The sequence below is a fragment of the Aspergillus pseudonomiae genome (genome assembly GCF_009193645.1).
Source record: "Aspergillus pseudonomiae strain CBS 119388 unplaced genomic scaffold BDV37scaffold_9, whole genome shotgun sequence".
NCBI lineage: Eukaryota > Fungi > Ascomycota > Eurotiomycetes > Eurotiales > Aspergillaceae > Aspergillus > Aspergillus pseudonomiae.
Genome location: NW_022476001.1, coordinates 62,321 through 80,527, shown reverse-complemented (window position 1 = coordinate 80,527; position 18,207 = coordinate 62,321). Strand labels below are relative to the sequence as shown.

The following is an 18,207-nucleotide window of genomic DNA, read 5'->3' as shown; positions in this document are numbered from 1 at the left end:
CAGAAGAGCTGAGCTTGAATGACAGATCCAATAGTCTATATTTTATTGATTTTTTTTTTTTTTTCCGCCTGCATAACTCAACTATTTTCCAGCTGAACAAGGGCAACACTAAATTCAGGATCTCTCATCGCAAACTGTCGGTGAGGTAGGAAATGCATTTCTCGAGGTATTGGCAATTGCTAATAGAAATATAGGATGTTCGGCAGGAGAATGCTCGGGACGAGCAGAATTTCGAACAGCCTTCAACAGTCATACAGCCTTGTAAGGAGTCGCAAGGAGGTGTGGCAAGGGGAAGGAATATGTGGACCATAAAACATTGCCGGAAATAGATGCCGATCGACAGTATTTATGATCGACACAATAGACCAGATCCCAAAGCTGATTCATCTCCTTTCATTGGACCAGTCCAGGAAACACAAAAGAAAAAAGCCTTGGGAGACCGCAAGGGATTGTATCAATACCATTTGAATATAATTGATTCCACAGTAAAATCTTGGGGAAAAGGGGTCCAACAATTCAGTAACACGTCAGTCTTGATGCTTAGAAAATCCGAAGGACTTTAAATATGATATCTTCCCTTTTGTTCCTTTTTCGTTCTCCTTCATTTTCGCTCCTTGCATGGACGGTGCCACGGAGGAATGACCAACAGAATGCAAAAAGGCTGTGGATGAACGGCCTTCACACCTTCATCGTTCAAACGTTTTAGAACGATAGGCCAAATATGGAAAATGTGCGCCTCCTCTCGACCGGAACAGGCTTCCTGATAGTCTTAATTCTCCATGTGTATGCTTTTAGACATATATTGTCATGGGCAACCCGAAGGATAACAACTCGCTATCGGTCGCTGGTGCAGGTCTACGAAGATCAGGATGGGGAGGCTACACAACAGACCATCGAACACACTGCAAAATGGGGCCTTCGTTTGGCCATTCTGGTTATCGCGACAGCTGGGATGGCCATCGTAGGGCTACGGATGGGGCTTGCTATGCCTCATATCCAGTATCCTGCAAATGTGGCGTATTGGATGGAGTTCGGGGTCTGGGTAAGGACTTCCCGTGAGATATCATCACTTTCAACATTCCTCCATGACGTTGAGTTGGAAGAGCTGACAGGTTTTGAAGATATGTGTTCTCATCCAGAGCATCGCTCTTACTGTTCCCTCCTCGTCCACGGAGCATTTTGCGGTTAGCTGGAGAATGGGGGCGAGCAGTCTTGTCGCACTCCTGATCTGTCTCGTCCAGATTTATGCCAACTCCCACTCAGGCCACATTGGAAATGTATACATTGCACTTGCTGGTGCCCAGATTGCCATTGGTGTTACAATCGTCCTCCTCAGCTCGCTGATTCCACGACGTCCAGATGTTTTCTATAAGGGTATCATGGTTGATCGACAATTCACCACCAGTCTGCTAGGCTGGGTCAGCTTTTCATGGATTGACCCAGTCTTGCGTAAAAGTGAACATTCGCAACGCTTAGCTATCAGTGATTTGCCGGAGCTAGATAATAGCACGAGGGGAGTAACCGTATACCGTGTATGGAAAGGAATGGCAGCAAAGTACAACTTGTCAGCGAGCTGGGGTTTATGGTGCTCAATATTTCGATCTCATGGCCGGGCCTTGCTCTATCAGATGGCGCTTACTCTCCTGCTCTCATTCCTCAGCTTTGGCCCACAAATAGCCTTATGGCACATCCTGAAGCTGCTGGAAGCCCGAGAGTCCGGAAAAAATGCCGATATGCTTTGGGTTCCAGTTATTGGCCTCGGTCTGTCGGTGCTGGGGTCCGCAACACTAGACACGCTGAAGTTTTGGATCTCATTTAACAATCTAAACCTTAGGGTGCAACAACAGCTATCTCTCGCGATCTTCAACAAGGCAGTTCGGCTGCATCGAGCCACAAGCTCTGACGAGGCAGACAACGACGAAACCACTCCGAATCCAGTTAATATGGCTGCCGTCGATGCCAGGAATATAGCGGATTTCTTCTGCTTTTTCTTCATCATATATGAGTCACCAACCAAGCTGGCAATTGCTTCCGTTTTCCTGACTCGGCTACTGGGCTGGCGGAGCCTACTTGCTGGAGTCACCATCTGGGGCCTCCTTACTCTCTTCAATGCTTGGGCAGTGAGCAGGTATTCTACCACGCAAGCAGCATCGATGCAGCATCGTGACAACAGGCTCAGAGCTGTGGTGGAGATGCTTCGAGGGGTTCGCCAGATTAAGTTTTCCGCACTGGAAAGCCGGTGGGAGGGAAGGATTCGTCAATTGCGAGGCTCTGAAATCCGAGCGCAGTGGGCGGTCTGTCTCTGGCAGATGGCATTTATGTCCATGTATTTCATAAGCCCAATCCTCCTTTCCGCAACTTGCCTTTCGGTGTATATATTCTACCATGGAAGCTTGGATGCCTCCACTGCATTTACAGCCTTGGCTGTTATGAGCTCTCTTGAAATAGCGATGGGCATGCTACCGAATTTCATATCATTCTTCTTAAGTGCAAAAGTGAGTATAAGGCGGGTCACAACATATCTGTCGCAGCCAGAGCGTTTCAACAAGGTTACTCCCGCCGAGCGAGTTGAATTCCGGGGTGCGACAGTTGCTTGGCCTGGGTGCAGCGATACAGCCAGCACTTTAACAGGTCTGACTCTGGCATTCCCAGAGGATTCCCTCAGCATTATCACCGGACCAACCGGCTCCGGCAAGAGTCTTCTTCTTGCAGCAATATTGGGGGAAGCAGAGATTTTGAACGGCAGTATATCTGCACCAGTACCAGTCTCATTTGAGCAAATCGCACATGTTCGGGCCGCCGATCCCTGGGTGGCCAACTCTGCAGTGGCATTCGTTTCTCAGTCGATGTGGCTACAGACATCCACCTTGAGAGAAAATATCCTTCTTGGGTTACCGCTGGATAAGGAGAGATACGCAAAGGTGATCTTCGCGTGCGCATTGGAGAAGGACTTGGAACTTCTTCCCCAAAAGGATCAGACGGAAATCAGCGCCAACGGGACAAACCTCAGTGGCGGACAACGCTGGCGCATTTGTCTTGCTCGTGCTTTATACTCACGGGCTCGTACGCTTCTGTTGGATGACATCTTTAGTGCCCTGGACGTTCATACGTGCGAGCACATCTCTCAGTATGCCTTGGGTGGGGAGCTGTTGCAAGGGCGAACGTGCATCCTCGTCACTCACCATCTCAAACTGTGCTTACCGCGTGCAAAATACTTGGTCCAGCTCGAGAATGGTGGGTTGAAGTCGGCAGATATACTGCCTGAGCCACAACCAGCCCCTCAGCAACCGCTGATACCATCTATTCAGCCAAAGGAGGAGGCATTGCCAGCGCTCCTTGAATCGGCATACCCTGACAGAGGCTCCCTGGAAAGTATAAACATCTCCAGTAGCTCTGCAACTGCCGAGAAAGCTAGCAGGTTGGCTACCAATTCCTCCGAACGCACAGTTGCTAGTACTTTCTTAACAGAGGGGGGTAATATCTTCCAATGGCTGTTTCTGGCTGTCTCATTTATGGGGTTCTCAGGGCTTATGTTGGCTAAGGTAAGATCCCACTGACTCTATAAAGCGATCATATCGCTTGATACTTTCACTAATTCTCTCAAAGTCCTGGTGGATTCATATATGGACAGATGATTTTCAGGCATCGGCCCCGGTCCCTGGGCAAGCCACCGAACAGATCGCCTCGCAACACTCAGTGTTATACTATCTCGGTGTATATATTATACTCTCACTGTTAGCGTGTGCCTTTGGCACAGGCCGTATTTATTCCACTTCGTCTGTTGCACTTCGAGCCTCGCAAAATCTGTTCCATAAAGTACTCTCTTCTGTGCTCCGCGCCCCTCTTCAGTGGCACGACAACACGCCCCTAGGACACGTCCTTAGTCGATTCTCCGCCGATTTCAATGCGTTGGATGCCCAAGTTGGAACCGAGCTTTGTTCTACCTTTGAGTACGCAATGGATGTGGCTGCAGCATTGATTGCTGGCACCATTGCGAATCCCGCCCTCCTTATTATCACTATCGTCCTCCTGACGATGTACTTCTGGTTCGCCCGCCGGTATATCAAGGCGTCCCGACAGTTGAAAGACTTGGAGAACGACGCTAAAGGGCCACTTCTCGAGGAACTGGAAAGCACAATCAGTGGCCTGTCTTCCGTACGGGCCTTTGGGCAAGTGGATGTTGCTGTACAAAGATTTCAAGATAAAGTGGGCCTCCACGCACGAGCATTCTGGCATCTCTGGTTGCTCAACCGGTGGCTGGCCTTCCGAGTCAATGTTCTGGGTGCTGCATTTTCCGCTCTTTCCGCTGTGATGGTAGCGTACATGCCGGGGATCAGCCCGTCGGTGGCTGGATTTGCTATCGGCTTCACCCTTCAGATTTCCTTCAACATGGCAATGGGTATACGCGCGTATTCTAATCTGGAGCAAGCAATGAATAGCGTAAAACGAATCCATTCACTCACTACCATACAGACCGAATCGGACAAAGGGCACGACCAGGATCTTCCACGGGGCTGGCCCCGGGAGGGAAAACTAGAGGTTTCCCAACTATTCGTCCAGCACGCCGCTCATCTTCCACCTGTGCTGAAAGGTCTACATTTCACGGTTTCGCCGAACAGTCGTGTCGGCGTGATTGGCCGCACGGGCGCTGGTAAATCGTCTCTTGTCTTGGCTTTGTTTCGCTTCCTGGAGGCTTCCCACGGCTCGATCATGGTGGACAATGTCGATATCTCGCAGGTGAGCCTTAGCCGGCTGCGTAGCCAGCTAGCAATTATCCCGCAGCATCCGGTGCTTTTCCGTGGAACGGTGCGGTCGAACCTTGATCCTTTTGGCGAGTACGATGACGCCGCCCTTGCTGGCGCGCTGCAAGCCGTGGGATGGTACCAGGATCGTGACTCGGAAGCCAGCCCTGGTTCTCCACTCCGATCCTCCTCAGACCGCGACTCTCTAGTCGAAGAAGGCGTCGATACAGAGCACGACTATCTCCTCATGGAGAAAGGCACAGAAAATCCGCTCGACCAGCCGGTTGCCGACTGTGGAGAGAATCTCTCTCAAGGACAACAGCAGCTCCTTTGTCTCGCCCGGGCTATCATCCGACGTCCGAAGATCCTTGTCATGGATGAGGCAACATCGTCGGTTGATAGTTCGACCGACGATCTGATCCAGCGAAGCTTACGCTCGGCCCTTGGCCAATATCAGACCACCTTCTTGGTTATTGCTCATCGGCTGAAGACAATTGCCGACTCAGATATGGTGCTTGTCATGGATGACGGGATGATTGTAGAATCGGGCAGTCCGAAGGAGTTACTCCTTCGTGAGCAGTCGTCTTTCCGGGGTATGGTGTATCAGGATCCGGAACGGGAGATGCTGGAAGATATCATTTTAAATGGGATCCAATGATCTTATTTGGTCGGGTTAGAGTGTATAGATAAGCTAGAGGGTTTCTTATACAGCAGATTTGTAACCAAGGAATTAAAACATCCTTGCAGCAGTCTAGCAGGTCCGAATGTATTTTTAGATGTTGAAAATCCGTACTGTTATAAATAGGTCTATTATGATTGTCAATTACGGGGTTGAGTAATTGCCGACAGACTGCGGCATGCAACTGGCACGTATTTTCCAGAAAATGGCATCATGGTCCTTTAATAGCCTTAGATTCCGACAGGAGAACTATGAGCTTCAGAATGACGTCTTTTTCAAGTTGAGCTAACCAATGTCCCAGCGTCATGCGCGCTAACTAGTCCTATCTACAAAGTTGGCCACCTTCCTGCCTGTTGCACTGCGAACGAATCCATCTAAACCAGTGAGGAAATTCAGCTGAAAGAGATCCTCGTTGTAATCAAAGACCATAAAGAAGTGCTTGATTTCTTTAATCAAATCTGCTTCACTGAGCAGATTGCCATCCGATGCCGAGGCTCGTAACAGACGGACTTCCAAGCATTTGTCCAATCCTTCTGGCTTGGTCCAAAGGATGACCTGCCACTGAAGAATGCCCCAACTAGCCTGCCGCATGAGCGCTTGAACTGTATCAAACTCAAAGTACTCTCCGTACCAGTCGAAGCTGAGCCGTTTGTCACGCCCATAGATACGAACAATACGGTAATGCTCAGCATCCTCCGCGGGCAATCTTGTCCGGGCTTCCGCAGGGAGTGGATGAAGAGATGCAACATCCCCACAGACATATCGTACTAGAGGATTCCGCAGCCGCTGCAAAGATGTTTGCAGGAGTGTTCCTTTTTCGCCGTCGGGGACACCCACCATATGCCTCTCATCACAATAACTCTTCACGTCTGTATCTTGGAAGGATAGGGGCAGGACCTCGAGAAGCATCGTTCGAGTATCGTAGATAAAGTCAGCAGCAGACGACGCGGTGTTATGGTTGGTAAGCAACGGGTTGGATACAGCCCATGGGCCAGCCTCTGCGCTCCCAATCACCGAGTAGATGGTAACCTCGCCGAGCACCGAATTAATAAAATTCTTCTGTGCGGGTGTCATAGGCTCGGATGTATATAGGACCTTCCGTATTTGGAGAGAAGCTTTCTGGCCTACAGGCAGCGTGTCAATATATCTGACTATCTGGACGACTTGCCCTGCGTCGCCAGCCACCACATTGACACGATACTGGCTCAGCGCGTCGACGACTGCTTCCATTGCCATTTCGGCTCCAGCACATAAAACAGAGGCTCCCGCGGCTTCAAGAAGCTCTGTTGTAAGATCAAGGGCTCTGTGAACACTTTTAGCGGCTAGGCAATATCACCGTTGTAGTGTATCGACCCACCGATAGAAATGTCCGGAGACATGCATGGTTAGAGCCCAGTCTCCTGGCTCGATAATCTGACAGGCCCGCATCAATGATCCTAACGCCGCGCGTTGTTGACGGTTCTCCAAGGAGACCGTGGCAAATACCATCGGGCCACCCCCGGATCCACCCCCAGTCGTGCTATGAGAGACTAAGCATGAAACTAAACATATTCACAAATCATTGGCTGCACCCTAAGCCAGCACTGACATGCTTCTTAGCCCGTTCGCCGCCAGCACCGAACCAGATGGAGCATTTCGCCAACGATGTCCTCGGTATCTGGCGCAAGCCCTGCCCTGAGGCGGGAGTTTACACGTCAAAAGTGAATATTGTGGAGCCAAACTTCCATCAGTCGTTCTACGGCTCAAACTATGAGCGCCTGTACCAGCTCAAACAAAGTTACGACGCATCAGGATTGTTCTATGCCCTGACCGGAGTTGGGAGCGAGAACTGGACGGTGAAGAACCGGGATGGTCTTCCCGACCAGAACGGACTGTCGCGCCTTGTCTGGTCGGTTCATTTGTCCCCATCCATGTAATTTTGAACTGTTTGTCGAATATCATGTACACCAATAGACGATACATCTTACACGCAATATGAGGCATATGTACATACTCAATCGGTTTAGAGCAGAAGTTCAAAAATATACCCTTGATTCCAGCCTTGCCAGTCTCTCCGCTCTGGTCATCTTCCCACTATCTACGTCTAGACTTGCGTCCCTTCCCCCTGGGTCAGTTTCATTTCGATCCTCAACCAACAACCGCTTCTCGCTCTCTTGCCCAAAGCCACCAGCAGAGCATCCCCCATCATCAATGTCTACCCCCCAAGCTCCTCTCTTAACCCCCCACCATCTCTCCAGCTCTCCTCCAGCCCTCAACGGCAACGCCTGCCACTCCGCCATACTTTCCATCCGACTTCCCCTCGACGAAGCCACTACATCAACGGGAATATCCAGAGTGTTTTCCTGAACGTGGGATTGCCTCTGTGGCTGTACAGCCCTCTCAGCCCGTACCTGGGAATACACCGAGAATAAAGCCGCTTCTGTCGCGGCGAGACGATGTTCAATATGGGTTATGTACCCTTGTGGAAGACCTCTAGTGATTATTAGCATAGACTATAGCAAGGTAATAGTAGAAATGACATATATATACGAACCGTTTCCCGCTCTCGGGGTATATACATCTACTTTGCGAGGATGGAGTGGTGGCACATTGTGTGCAGATCGGACTTGATTATTAGTTCTAATATCGGAACATAGTGAATGATTGTGCATACAGGAGTCGGTCACACTGATATAGTCAGTGGGTTAATTTCTCGACCAAATCTCAGATGGAATACTATATAGATTGGCATCGAGTTGGGTGGGAGTTAACTGACTTTGCATTTCTTCTGTCGACATGGTTCGCAGGAGATTGGGTTTTGGGGATGAGACGTGGCTATGGTGTTTGTAGACATTTCTGTTCGACGATTATTTTATTTACTCCGAGGGTATTATAACGTGGATTCTGGTGGATATTAATAGTATAGATGGCGAGTTGGAGATTTGGAAGTTGGAGGCACCGTGAAGTGTATGCCGCACGAAGAAAGTCCGGCCGTGTGTGATTGGACAATTGATCGACTGGTTACTTATGCCTGAGGCATGCTATGCATGTGGTTAGAAACAATGAACTCGCCGGTTTAAGCCTTCTTTTCTAGTTTTGATCCAGCTGGAGTTTTTCCTTTTTCATTGTACTACCGTGTTAATCATTCTATATATTACTTTCCTTTTTTCTCTTTTTTATTGTTTGTCAGTGGGTTCAAGTGGTCCTCTCCACGACTATACTCCACGTGCCTGCGGATGGAAAATATATTTCCGGGGTAACTTCAAGTTGACTTTGTTCCTCCTCCACTCCCCCAAACGATCGTCGTCCTCAAGAATAAGCTCAGCGAACCCCTGTGTATCATGCGAGGGTAACGAAAAACATATCCACACACTCTCTATGGGGACATGCACCTGGCTTAAAACGCGTATGCCAAGGGGTGATTATCATGCTGCACTTGGCAAGCTGTCTCCACCCCCACACAACTCTATCAAGCTCTTCCGCCTACTATCACTTCCCAATCCAATAGGAATCCTGTCTCCTATTGCTGAATCATGGACTCATCGCACCATGATTATCTTACTTCTCCCGCCAAACGGCACAAACCGAATCCGCCGCGAGAAATCGGCGTGATGAGGAAGTCCTCCGTTGACAATGGCTCCGCCAGCTTCCTCGGCAGCTCAAGCGGCATTCATTTCATCCGCACTGTCTACAACTCATTTGCCCGTCGCTCAGCGCACCTGAGCAGGTCCCAGAAGGCACAAGAAAATCTAGTGCCTGGTGAAGATGACCAATTGCTCCAGAGCCCGGGGCACGATGCGCAGGCAGTGAAGAACGAGCTGTGGGCGCCGCAGGAGCTGGACCACCGGTCCCGGACGGCTTCATTTGAACAGCTGGTGCAGTGGACGAGAAGTTACTTCGAATGTTGGCATCCGATGTTTCCGTTCCTCTCTGGTCCGAGGTTCCTTGAGCTACTGGAGCGGATTAGCCAGGATGGGTTGGACGGCGCAAAGACCACGGACGTGATTCTCGTCCGGTCCATCGTGTCCATTTCTCTTATGGATGGTCGTCAGGTGGATGCTACGAGGAGTACGCATGTGCCCGCCAAGCTGGTCTTTCGCACAGTCGATCAGGCGATGGAAAGCCTGCACACGCTTTTCTGTGACCCGCCTACGATATCTATCCTCCAGGCGGCTTTTAGCGTGGCATTGTTCCTCGCTTCGCTGCTGCGATTGAATGCCGCCTCGCGGATCGGTGGCGCTATAACGCGCACGGCATTCCATCTCGGTCTACATCGATGCCCGGCGCGATTCGCCTGTTTTAGCCCAGAAGAAGCGGCAGTCCGACAGCGGTTATTCTGGTCGATCTACTGCCTAGAAAGATACCTCTCCCAGTCCCTGGGTATTCCACTGAGCATTCGAGACGATGACATCGACGTGTGTTATCCAGGCATAGAAAGACACAGTGAAGGGGTATACGGTGTGTAATAATCTCTTCGCCTGATTTACAGCACACATATCTAATGTTCCAGATCCAAATCTCCGCTTGCTCACTTATCTGGCCAAATTCGCCCGCGTAAGAGGTCTAGTCGTCGAACTCCGCAATAAGTCCATCCTTCACAGCCAAGAAACCTCCAACACCGCGACCCAAGTGAACGGGGAGCTTGCCCACTGGTGGAACGAAGTCTACGATGATGTTTACCCGGTGGACGAGGACCCGGGAGTTTCGCCACTTCATCGTCTACTGCTGATCGTCTTCCGCCATGAGTCTATCATCTCGATGAACAGGCCACTCCTGGCGGCTGATCAATCATCGCCGGAGTATAAGACAGCATTGCAGGTTTGTATTGAGTCGTCTAGATCACTGATCACGGCCCTCAGAGGTTATGTCTTGCCCAGCGGTCAGGGAACGGTGCCGCTGGTATGGCCGTCGTTCACATGGGCCGTCTGGATGAGCTGTTTGATCCTAGTATATGCGGCGTGGGAAGGGGATTTTCCCGTGCAATCCGCTTCACGGTAAGAGCGAGATATGTCTGAGCCATAAGACGCAGGTCTAACACCATTGCATTAGATATGCCAAAACCGGCCTCTCCATCCTCCAAAACCTATCCTTGAGAGGCAACACCTGGTCGCAGACCTGCATCGAAGCTATCCGCGATCTAGAATCTGCTCTATCCAACCCGCCGCCAATGCCCCCCACCGACAACCGACCAACAAGCCCAGGACCGGCAGAAGACAGAGTCCCGGATCTCCCCACTAACATTGCCGAGGACCCCAGGTTAGCTCCGCAATGTCACCCCTCGGTTGTCTTTGGAGACTCGTCGATCAATAATCTGCCATTTACGTATCCGTTTCCAGACCCCGGAGATTTTGAGTCCGGGTGGAATGACCTGTGGACCGTTGCGGATGGGCCCTGGCTAATCGAGGAGAACTTCGATCAAAATTTCGGGTTTCAAATTTAGCCATACATTCACATCATAAGTTACGCTTGCGCGTAATTACCATCGGGAATGACATCGGCAGTCATGCTCCCCAACTTTCCCCACGATAGACGTACTCTGGAGTACTAGGAATGGATAGACGAGACAGCGTGGCAATCCGGACATGTCCACCTCCGGGCCCAGTATACCGGACAGAACAAGTCCGGCGGGGTTCACAACCTCCGTCGCCTCACGCAAAAGATTTTCCAAACATAAATACGAATGAAAGCTTACCAAAAGAACTAAACCTCAAGACAAATTTACCCGATTATCTCACAGATCACATTCTTGTATCAGCACCATGAAGACCTACAGCATCGCTTCGATCCCCGCGGACGGCATCGGTCCCGAGGTTATCTCGGCCGGAGTTACTGTTCTCAACGCCTTGGCCGAGAAGCTTAACACCTTCAAGCTTGATTTCACCCACTACGACTGGAGCTCGGAAACATACAAAGCCACCGGCAAGTATATTCCCGACGGAGGGCTGGACGACCTGAAGCGCCATGATGCGATTTTGTTCGGAGCTGTGGGAGCACCTGGTAAGTCCCCAGAAAGAATAGAACAAGAAAAGCAAACAAATACACCGCCCCATGTCCGGGGATCGACCTAGCCCGCATATGCAATACGACATCGCCTAGGTAGTATGCTACGATGATTATTAATGTAAATACCCACAGATGTTCCCGATCACATTTCCCTTTGGGGTCTCCGTCTTTCGATCTGCCAACCGTTGCAGCAGTACGCGAATGTGCGACCTACGCGAGTCCTCCGGGGCACACAATCACCGCTTCGGAATTGTCCCCCCGGCAAATTGGACTGGGTGATTGTTCGTGAGAACAGTGAGGGCGAGTATGCCGGACAGGGGGGTCGATCCCACCGCGGCTGCCCATGGGAGGTAGCGACTGAGACAGCGATTTTTAGCCGGCACGGTGTTGAGCGAATCATGCGCTTCGCATTCCAGACGGCGGCGAAGCGGCCACGGAAGTTACTGACCGTGGTCACTAAGAGCAATGCCCAGCGCAATGGTATGGTCCTTTGGGATGAGGTTGCGACCGAAGTGGGGAAGGAGTTTCCAGAAGTGCAGGTGGACAAGATGTTGGTGGACGCGATGACTACAAGGATGGTGTTGAAGCCGGAGACGGTGGATACAATTGTTGCCAGTAATTTGGTGCGTTTGACTTTCCCCTTTTCCCTTTCTTTGTTCCTTTTATCCAATCCCCTTCGCGTTTCTTGCCCTCCCCGGGATAAATTCGGGGGAAGGTGGGCGTTGATAAAGGTTTTTCTGGACGCTTGGCTTTGAGGGGGCCAGATTGATATTACCTTATGAAATTAGGGTTTGGAGTCATGGGCTGATGCTGATCAATCGGGATTCCCAGCACGCGGACATCCTCTCCGACCTCGCAGCTGCTCTCGCCGGTTCAATAGGAATCGCACCGACGTCGAACCTGGACCCCACCCGACAGCACCCAAGCATGTTTGAGCCGATTCACGGCTCAGCGTTCGATATCACCGGGAAGGGCATTGCTAATCCCGTTGCCACCTTCTGGACGGCGGCCGAGATGTTAGCGTGGTTGGGCGAGGAGACAGCGGCTCAGAAGCTAATGGAGTGTGTGGAGAATGTGTGTGAGGGAGGGATCTTGACCGCAGACCTAGGAGGTAAGGCCACGACCAAGGAAGTCACCGAGGCCATGGTGGGGGAGATCCAGCGACTGTAAGAACTAGGACCCTAGTTAAAACACACATTAAATTTTGTGCCTGCTTAAAAAACGGCAATATTTCTTAAATTGGATTTTTTTTTTTTTTCTCGGAGGGATCGTACGGGGTTATAATGGTCCGGGACAAGAAAAAGACAAGAAAACGTGGAGGTCGCCGATCGTGCTTGTTTTCTGGGGGAGAAGCTTCTTTTCTCCGAGATATTCTCGCCGCGCAACTAAAACAGTAATACCAAATACCGACAGCCCATATTAGCCGGCAGGGGTTTCGGACAATCTCTTCTCCAGGTTTTTGTACGTACTCCGGCCAATGCGGCATTTCTCAGCATTCGGTTCAACAGAAGGACAGCCCCGATTTTCTTAGCTTGCGACGAATGACCGTCCCTGTGATTAGGCCGCCCGCTCGGTCACGGTCCGAGAAGTGGATCGGGATGACCCTCAACTGAGATGGAACCCTTGGTGCTTCAACACGGCTCAATTGGGCGGCCCACTAGCTTTACAGGTGCTCCAACTCCCCTAGCCCACTTCGACCAACCTTGTATCCATTCCCTTTCGGTGAGTATAGTAAAATTTTACTAAGATGCGGGGTCTCCGCGTAGAATTCCATTTGGGGCCAGGTGTAGGGGATTATGCGTCCGGTGCATTAGGGTATAAAAGGCCAGCAGCGACGCGTTGCCACCCGGCCCAGAAAGCATTGGAAACACTTGGGCACTCTCTGTCGAACTCGCTCATCACTATCCAAAATGGTGCTCCAAGGAAGACCTCTCCGCCTGGCTCAGGTGTTTCTCATCGTGGTTCCTGCCTTCATCCTCTACGGTTACAACCAAGCTGGTGTTGGCCCCTTGGCCACCCTGCAAAGCTGGGTTCATGTCTTCCCTGAAATCGACGCGGTCAACACGACCGGTGCCCTCAAGGCGCACAATTCGACCAGTAAAGGTGCCGTCATCGCATCCTTCCAGCTCGGGGCCCTGTTTGGAGCCCTCTCCTGCTCGTTCCTCGGAGACTGGATCGGTCGTCGGAAGACCATTTTTGTCGGCGCCATCATCTCCATCATTGGCCAGGTGCTCCAGACAGCCTCGTACAACCTAATCCAGTTCACCATCGGCCGAGTCGTCCTCGGTGTGGGCATTGGACTGTTCAGTGCTGCCGTGCCGGTGTGGCAGTCCGAATGTACCTCGGCCAAGCACCGTGGCCAGCACGTTATTGTCGACGGCATCTGTATCTGCCTGGGTTACACACTCTGCAACTGGATCGACTTCGGCCTCAGTAAAGTGGACGGCTCCCTGCAATGGCGGATCCCGCTCGCCATCTCCTTCTTCTTCGAAGTGGTCCTCGTCTCCTCCGTCTTCCTCCTCCCCGAATCCCCCCGTTGGCTCGTCCGCGTCAACCGCATCGAAGAAGCCACCGCCAGTCTCGCCGCCTACAAGGGCCTGCCCGAAGAGGACGACGAGATCCGCATGGAAATCGCCGGCATTGAGTCCTCGCTCGAAGTCACCGCCGGCCAGAGCGGCGGCTCGCTGAAGGAAATGTTCAGCAAGAACGACAAAGACCGTCTGCTGTACCGCTTCGCCCTCTGCATGTCGCTGCAATTCTTCCAGCAGATGTGCGGTGGCAACCTGATCTCCGTGTACGCGTCGACCATCTTCGAAGAGAACCTCAACATGGACTCCGACCTGGCGCGCATCCTGTCCTCCTGCGCCATGACCTGGAAGTTCCTGTGCAGCTTCGTCTCCTTCGTGGCCATCGACCGTCTCGGCCGCCGCGCCATCTTCATGATCAGCGGCACCGGCATGAGCGTCTGCATGATCGTCCTGGCCATCACCAACAGCTTCGGCAAGAACTACGCCGCCTCCATCGTCTCCGCGCTCTTCATCTTCCTCTTCAACACCTTCTACCCCTTCGGCTTCCTGGGCGGCAACTTCCTGTACTGCACCGAGGTCGCCCCCGTGCGCCTCCGTGTCGCCATGTCCTCCATCTCCACCGCCAACCACTGGCTCTGGAACTTCGTCGTCGTCATGATCACCCCCGTCGCCCTCGACACCATCGGCTACCAGTACTACATTATGTACGCTGTCATCTCCGCCTGCATCCCCATCGCCGTCTACATCTTCTACCCGGAGACCATGAACCGCAACCTGGAGGCCATCAACAACGTCTTCCGCGACGCCCCCTCCTCCTGGCACATCGTCTCCATGGCCCGCCACCTGCCCCAGGGTGAAGCCGCCGATGTCGACGCCTTCACGCGTGCCGCCGAGAAGGCCGAGATCGACCAGCGCGAGAAGGTCTAATCTCACATCATGGTCAATTAAAATTTCCTTTTCTTGTTATATATACACATATAGAAATGTCATAGTACATGAGCAAATGAAGATATGCAAATTTCACCGTAGCTTACCTCACATAAAAAAAAAAAAATAACACAACCCTCACCGAGAGAATACTTGATCTTCTAGATCAACCTCCATATCCATCTGTATCAATCTGGATTTCTTCTTCCCTCGCTTCTTCCGAAGAGCCCTCCTCCCCCGTCGAATCATCCCCCTTCCCCTCTTCCTCTCGAGATATTCTTCCAGGTCAATACCCTCATCAACACCTAGTCCAATGCGCTCGATGATCTCAACGAGCGCTAGAGTGATAGGCACGAGAAGAAATAACCCCACGACGACAATCTCATGCATGTGGTTCTTGAGAAAGGTGGTGGGTAGTTGCGTCTGGTGGAGGACGCGGAGGTAACGGTTTGTGGTTGAGGGTGGGAGTTGTTGGAGTTGATGTGGTGAGGCTGGGGTTGTATTGGTGGTGAGGAAGGTTCCGTGGGAGTTGAAATTATTGTTATGATTAATATTGTTATTATGATTATTGTTGAGGTTGTCGTTGTCGTTGTCGTTGTTGGTATTTTGGTCAGAGTTGGAGGTGGAGGAAGTAGTATACTCCGAGTCGTGGTGCGGTATAGATGACAATGGTTGATTGAGCGTGATGGGGCGTTGATGTTGATGTTGATAGTGTCCTTGACTTGTGGTTATATCGATATCGCTCTGAGTATCATGAGAAGAAGACGAAAGTAATGGTGATAGTATCCCTGCACTCGACTGAGAGTACCCAAATGACTTTTCCTGGGACTCACGATCCTGATCCGGACCCTGGTGCTTATCAGATAAAGATAACCCCGACGATATCCCCGGAACCGGCCACCCCAAACAAAGCGGGAGACAGAGTAAGTAGAAGAGGGCCCATTTCATAGTGATGGGAGTGGTTTTGAACTCAGGTGCATGGTAATATGTTTTTGTTATCCTACGAGGTAAGGATTTTTTTTTTCATCCAGAAGTTCATTGTATGGGACACGCGGTCTTTAAATGCTTTGCGTTGTTTATTAAGATGAGTGATGGTTGCGGCCGGTCAAGTAGGGTCGTGCGATCCCGTGCTGGGGCTTGCGTTCGGATTGGTTGGTTGTTCTTCTCTATAGGGACCGGATCTGGGGGAGTTTGTTTCGTTAATCTCGATTTTTATATTACTTTGTTTTACTTGTTTCAGGGGTGTTTGGTTATGTTTGGTTCTGGTGAGTGTATGGTTTATGGTTGGGAAATAGTAGATTTGATTCCAAGAAAGTTAATGTGAATAAGAAGAAGGTAAATGACGGTCAGCTACAGCTGAATGACCATCTCAACTCCGCTCCTGCACGCCCTGCTGCATGGCATGCAGATGCTCCCACTCCAAGGTGTCCTCTCCCAAGCTCCAGGCCATGACACCGCCCAACTTCTCGGCATCCACGATTTCCTTGAACTTGCGCGCAATGAGCGGCGCCGTGTCCCACGACCAGAACAGATTCACCTCCTTGTCGAAGTAGTACTGGCCTCCGGCCTCCTCGTCAGTCACGCCATCCTTCTCCGCACGACGCCACGAGTCGATCAGCGAGATGCCCTTGCAGGTGCCGTAGTCGGACTGGCAGCCGGCCTGGCAGTGGGCGTCTGTGGTTCCGCTGTTCGCGCTGTTAGCATGCTTCCACAGTATATTTGGATATGTAGATAGGGGGCAGGGGGGACACATACCAGGTGCCGTACTGGCTGCAACACGTTCCCGATGGGCACTTGCCCTTTCCAAACCCACAGCTGCCATCGGTGCTGTCCTTCAAGTCCTTGGCCGGCTCGCCCATGGTGCCCTTCTCAAAGGTCAACGCACCCGACTTGCCAGTGTCCTTACCCTTGGCGTCTTCCAACTCGGCAACCTCGCATCCCAGCGGCTGCGTATCACAGCCGGCATCTTTCTTCGTCTCGAACCACTTGGCGTAGTACGCGACACCGAGGTTGATCTTCTGTGTGTCAAGACCGATTTCCTCGTACGCCTTGACGCTATCCAAGGACCCCTGGACGCTGGTGTGGTGCGAGGTCACGTTGTTACGGCGGTTCATGAGATCGTACGTCATGATGTTGACCATGTCGACGGACTCCCAGATCTTGGGGCCCTGTTCCTTCGTGAAGGCGATCATGTCGCCCCGTTTACCCGGGGTCGCGATCGAGATGAGCTTGTCCTTGCCTAATTCCTTGCGGATGGCAGCCAGGAGCAGCGGGTATGTTTCGATCTCGTCCTTTTTTTGGTCGTTGGGGGTGTCTTTGTAATCTTCGCCGTTGCCAGCGGGGTACTCCCAGTCGATGTCTGTATTCATTAGCCTTACTCAAACCTTTCCTCCTGCACAACAATTTTTCCAAGAGAACGCAAAAGTGAAAAGAATAAAGGAACATACCAACACCATCCAACCCAAACTGGTCAACCATCTTCTTGACATTCTTCGCATACGTCGCTCGGGACTGCTCAGTCTTCGCACCCTCTGAGAACCCCTTCGTGTCGCCCCATCCTCCAATGGCAACAAGCAGCTTCGTATCCGGGCTGAACCGCTTGCGCATAGTGTCCACCGGTTCAAAGGGCTGCCATGACTGGCCCGACTCGCCGTTAAAGAGAGTCGATGCCGCGAAGGCCATCACCGCGTGGGTGATTCCGGCAGTGCCGCTGCTGTCGGGGAGCCCTTGGGTGTGGTATCTTTTTCATTGTCAGTTTTATCGGTCGCTTCAGTGCGTGATCCAAATATTGTAGATTTTGGTTCGGGTTGAGGTTGGGTCAAGGTGACCAGGGGACATACTGATCGATATACATCACAAAGCGAAGACTCGCCGCGGACTGGGCCGCGGCCAGGACGCCGAGGGCTAGACTCTTCCACTTCATTGTCGCTTTGTTTTTTTTTTTTTTCTTTTGTCCCAGTAGGGCAGGGTATCATGGGTAAATGAATGACAATAAGGGAATGAAAGCACAGGAGGGTGAAAGAGAGCTGACGGGCTTTTATATCTGGGGATGTACACGGGCCACTTGAGCAGTCATGCTGTGAATGCGGAGTCACACTGAGCATTAATCATTCACGCGGTTCCCCAGGAACAAGCCATGGGAACAAATAAACAAATCAGCGGATAAATCTACCGTCTACGTAGTGGGGAATGCAGTGTCTGGTGCAGATCTCTTGATGAGGTCAGGCAGGTATGCAGTGGATGAGACAGCGGATCCTTTGTTGAGGGACTGGCATTTGGCTTGGTCTGGGGCGAAGCAGGGGATCCATTGCTCGACTTTGGGGTCCAGATTTAAATTAGACCCTGTGGC

The 18,207-nt window shown here is 51.5% G+C and overlaps 8 protein-coding genes across 8 annotated transcripts; 5 read left to right on the top strand and 3 right to left on the bottom strand.

Moving 5' to 3' along the window:
- Positions 1–721: 721 nt before the first annotated feature.
- Positions 722–5,400, top strand: BDV37DRAFT_279519 (P-loop containing nucleoside triphosphate hydrolase protein; the record flags this gene model as incomplete). The annotated part of the gene is made up of 3 exons (XM_032086349.1): positions 722–1,042; positions 1,122–3,542; positions 3,607–5,400. The coding sequence occupies 3 exons, from the start codon at positions 722–724 to the stop codon at positions 5,398–5,400; spliced, it is 4,536 nt and encodes a 1,511-aa protein (XP_031945049.1).
- Positions 5,401–5,733: 333 nt separating this feature from the next.
- On the bottom strand, positions 5,734–6,804 carry BDV37DRAFT_297368 (uncharacterized protein; the record flags this gene model as incomplete). Its single annotated transcript, XM_032090312.1, has 2 exons — positions 5,734–6,724; positions 6,779–6,804. The coding sequence occupies 2 exons, from the start codon at positions 6,802–6,804 to the stop codon at positions 5,734–5,736; spliced, it is 1,017 nt and encodes a 338-aa protein (XP_031945048.1).
- A 152-nt stretch (positions 6,805–6,956) lies between these two features.
- BDV37DRAFT_279517 (uncharacterized protein) lies at positions 6,957–7,337 on the top strand (the record flags this gene model as incomplete). Its single annotated transcript, XM_032086348.1, has 1 exon — positions 6,957–7,337. The coding sequence occupies one exon, from the start codon at positions 6,957–6,959 to the stop codon at positions 7,335–7,337; it is 381 nt and encodes a 126-aa protein (XP_031945047.1).
- Positions 7,338–8,933: 1,596 nt separating this feature from the next.
- Positions 8,934–11,000, top strand: BDV37DRAFT_297366 (CeGAL family transcription factor; the record flags this gene model as incomplete). The annotated part of the gene is made up of 3 exons (XM_032090311.1): positions 8,934–9,858; positions 9,911–10,394; positions 10,450–11,000. 3 exons carry the CDS (start codon positions 8,934–8,936, stop codon positions 10,838–10,840), a joined length of 1,800 nt encoding a protein of 599 aa, XP_031945046.1. The 3' UTR covers positions 10,841–11,000.
- BDV37DRAFT_222234 (putative tartrate dehydrogenase) lies at positions 11,001–12,595 on the top strand. Its single transcript, XM_032080189.1, has 3 exons — positions 11,001–11,397; positions 11,536–12,026; positions 12,235–12,595. The coding sequence occupies exons 1-3, from the start codon at positions 11,160–11,162 to the stop codon at positions 12,571–12,573; spliced, it is 1,068 nt and encodes a 355-aa protein (XP_031945045.1). The 5' UTR covers positions 11,001–11,159; the 3' UTR covers positions 12,574–12,595.
- Positions 12,596–13,155: 560 nt separating this feature from the next.
- BDV37DRAFT_297364 (sugar porter family MFS transporter) lies at positions 13,156–14,858 on the top strand (the record flags this gene model as incomplete). Its single annotated transcript, XM_032090310.1, has 1 exon — positions 13,156–14,858. The coding sequence occupies exon 1, from the start codon at positions 13,314–13,316 to the stop codon at positions 14,856–14,858; it is 1,545 nt and encodes a 514-aa protein (XP_031945044.1). The 5' UTR covers positions 13,156–13,313.
- Positions 14,859–14,996: 138 nt separating this feature from the next.
- Positions 14,997–15,806, bottom strand: BDV37DRAFT_279513 (uncharacterized protein; the record flags this gene model as incomplete). Its single annotated transcript, XM_032086347.1, has 1 exon — positions 14,997–15,806. The coding sequence occupies one exon, from the start codon at positions 15,804–15,806 to the stop codon at positions 14,997–14,999; it is 810 nt and encodes a 269-aa protein (XP_031945043.1).
- A 396-nt stretch (positions 15,807–16,202) lies between these two features.
- Positions 16,203–17,927, bottom strand: BDV37DRAFT_222200 (glycoside hydrolase superfamily). The gene is made up of 4 exons (XM_032080187.1): positions 17,699–17,927; positions 17,306–17,598; positions 16,614–17,217; positions 16,203–16,543 (listed from the first exon to the last, which is right to left on the bottom strand). Exons 1-4 carry the CDS (start codon positions 17,779–17,781, stop codon positions 16,228–16,230), a joined length of 1,296 nt encoding a protein of 431 aa, XP_031945042.1. The 5' UTR covers positions 17,782–17,927; the 3' UTR covers positions 16,203–16,227.
- Between the last annotated feature and the right edge of the window lie 280 nt (positions 17,928–18,207).

Coding starts and splice junctions, on each gene's coding strand:
- BDV37DRAFT_222234 (XM_032080189.1), top strand. CDS start 11,160: ATGAAGACCTACAGCATCGCTTCGATCCCCGCGGACGGCATCGGTCCC. Junction 11,398..11,535: donor CGGAGCTGTGGGAGCACCTG/GTAAGTCCCCAG, acceptor AAATACCCACAG/ATGTTCCCGATCACATTTCC. Junction 12,027..12,234: donor CAATTGTTGCCAGTAATTTG/GTGCGTTTGACT, acceptor CGGGATTCCCAG/CACGCGGACATCCTCTCCGA.
- BDV37DRAFT_222200 (XM_032080187.1), bottom strand. CDS start 17,781: ATGAAGTGGAAGAGTCTAGCCCTCGGCGTCCTGGCCGCGGCCCAGTCC. Junction 17,599..17,698: donor TTTGTGATGTATATCGATCA/GTATGTCCCCTG, acceptor ACAATGAAAAAG/ATACCACACCCAAGGGCTCC. Junction 17,218..17,305: donor GTTTGGGTTGGATGGTGTTG/GTATGTTCCTTT, acceptor TAATGAATACAG/ACATCGACTGGGAGTACCCC.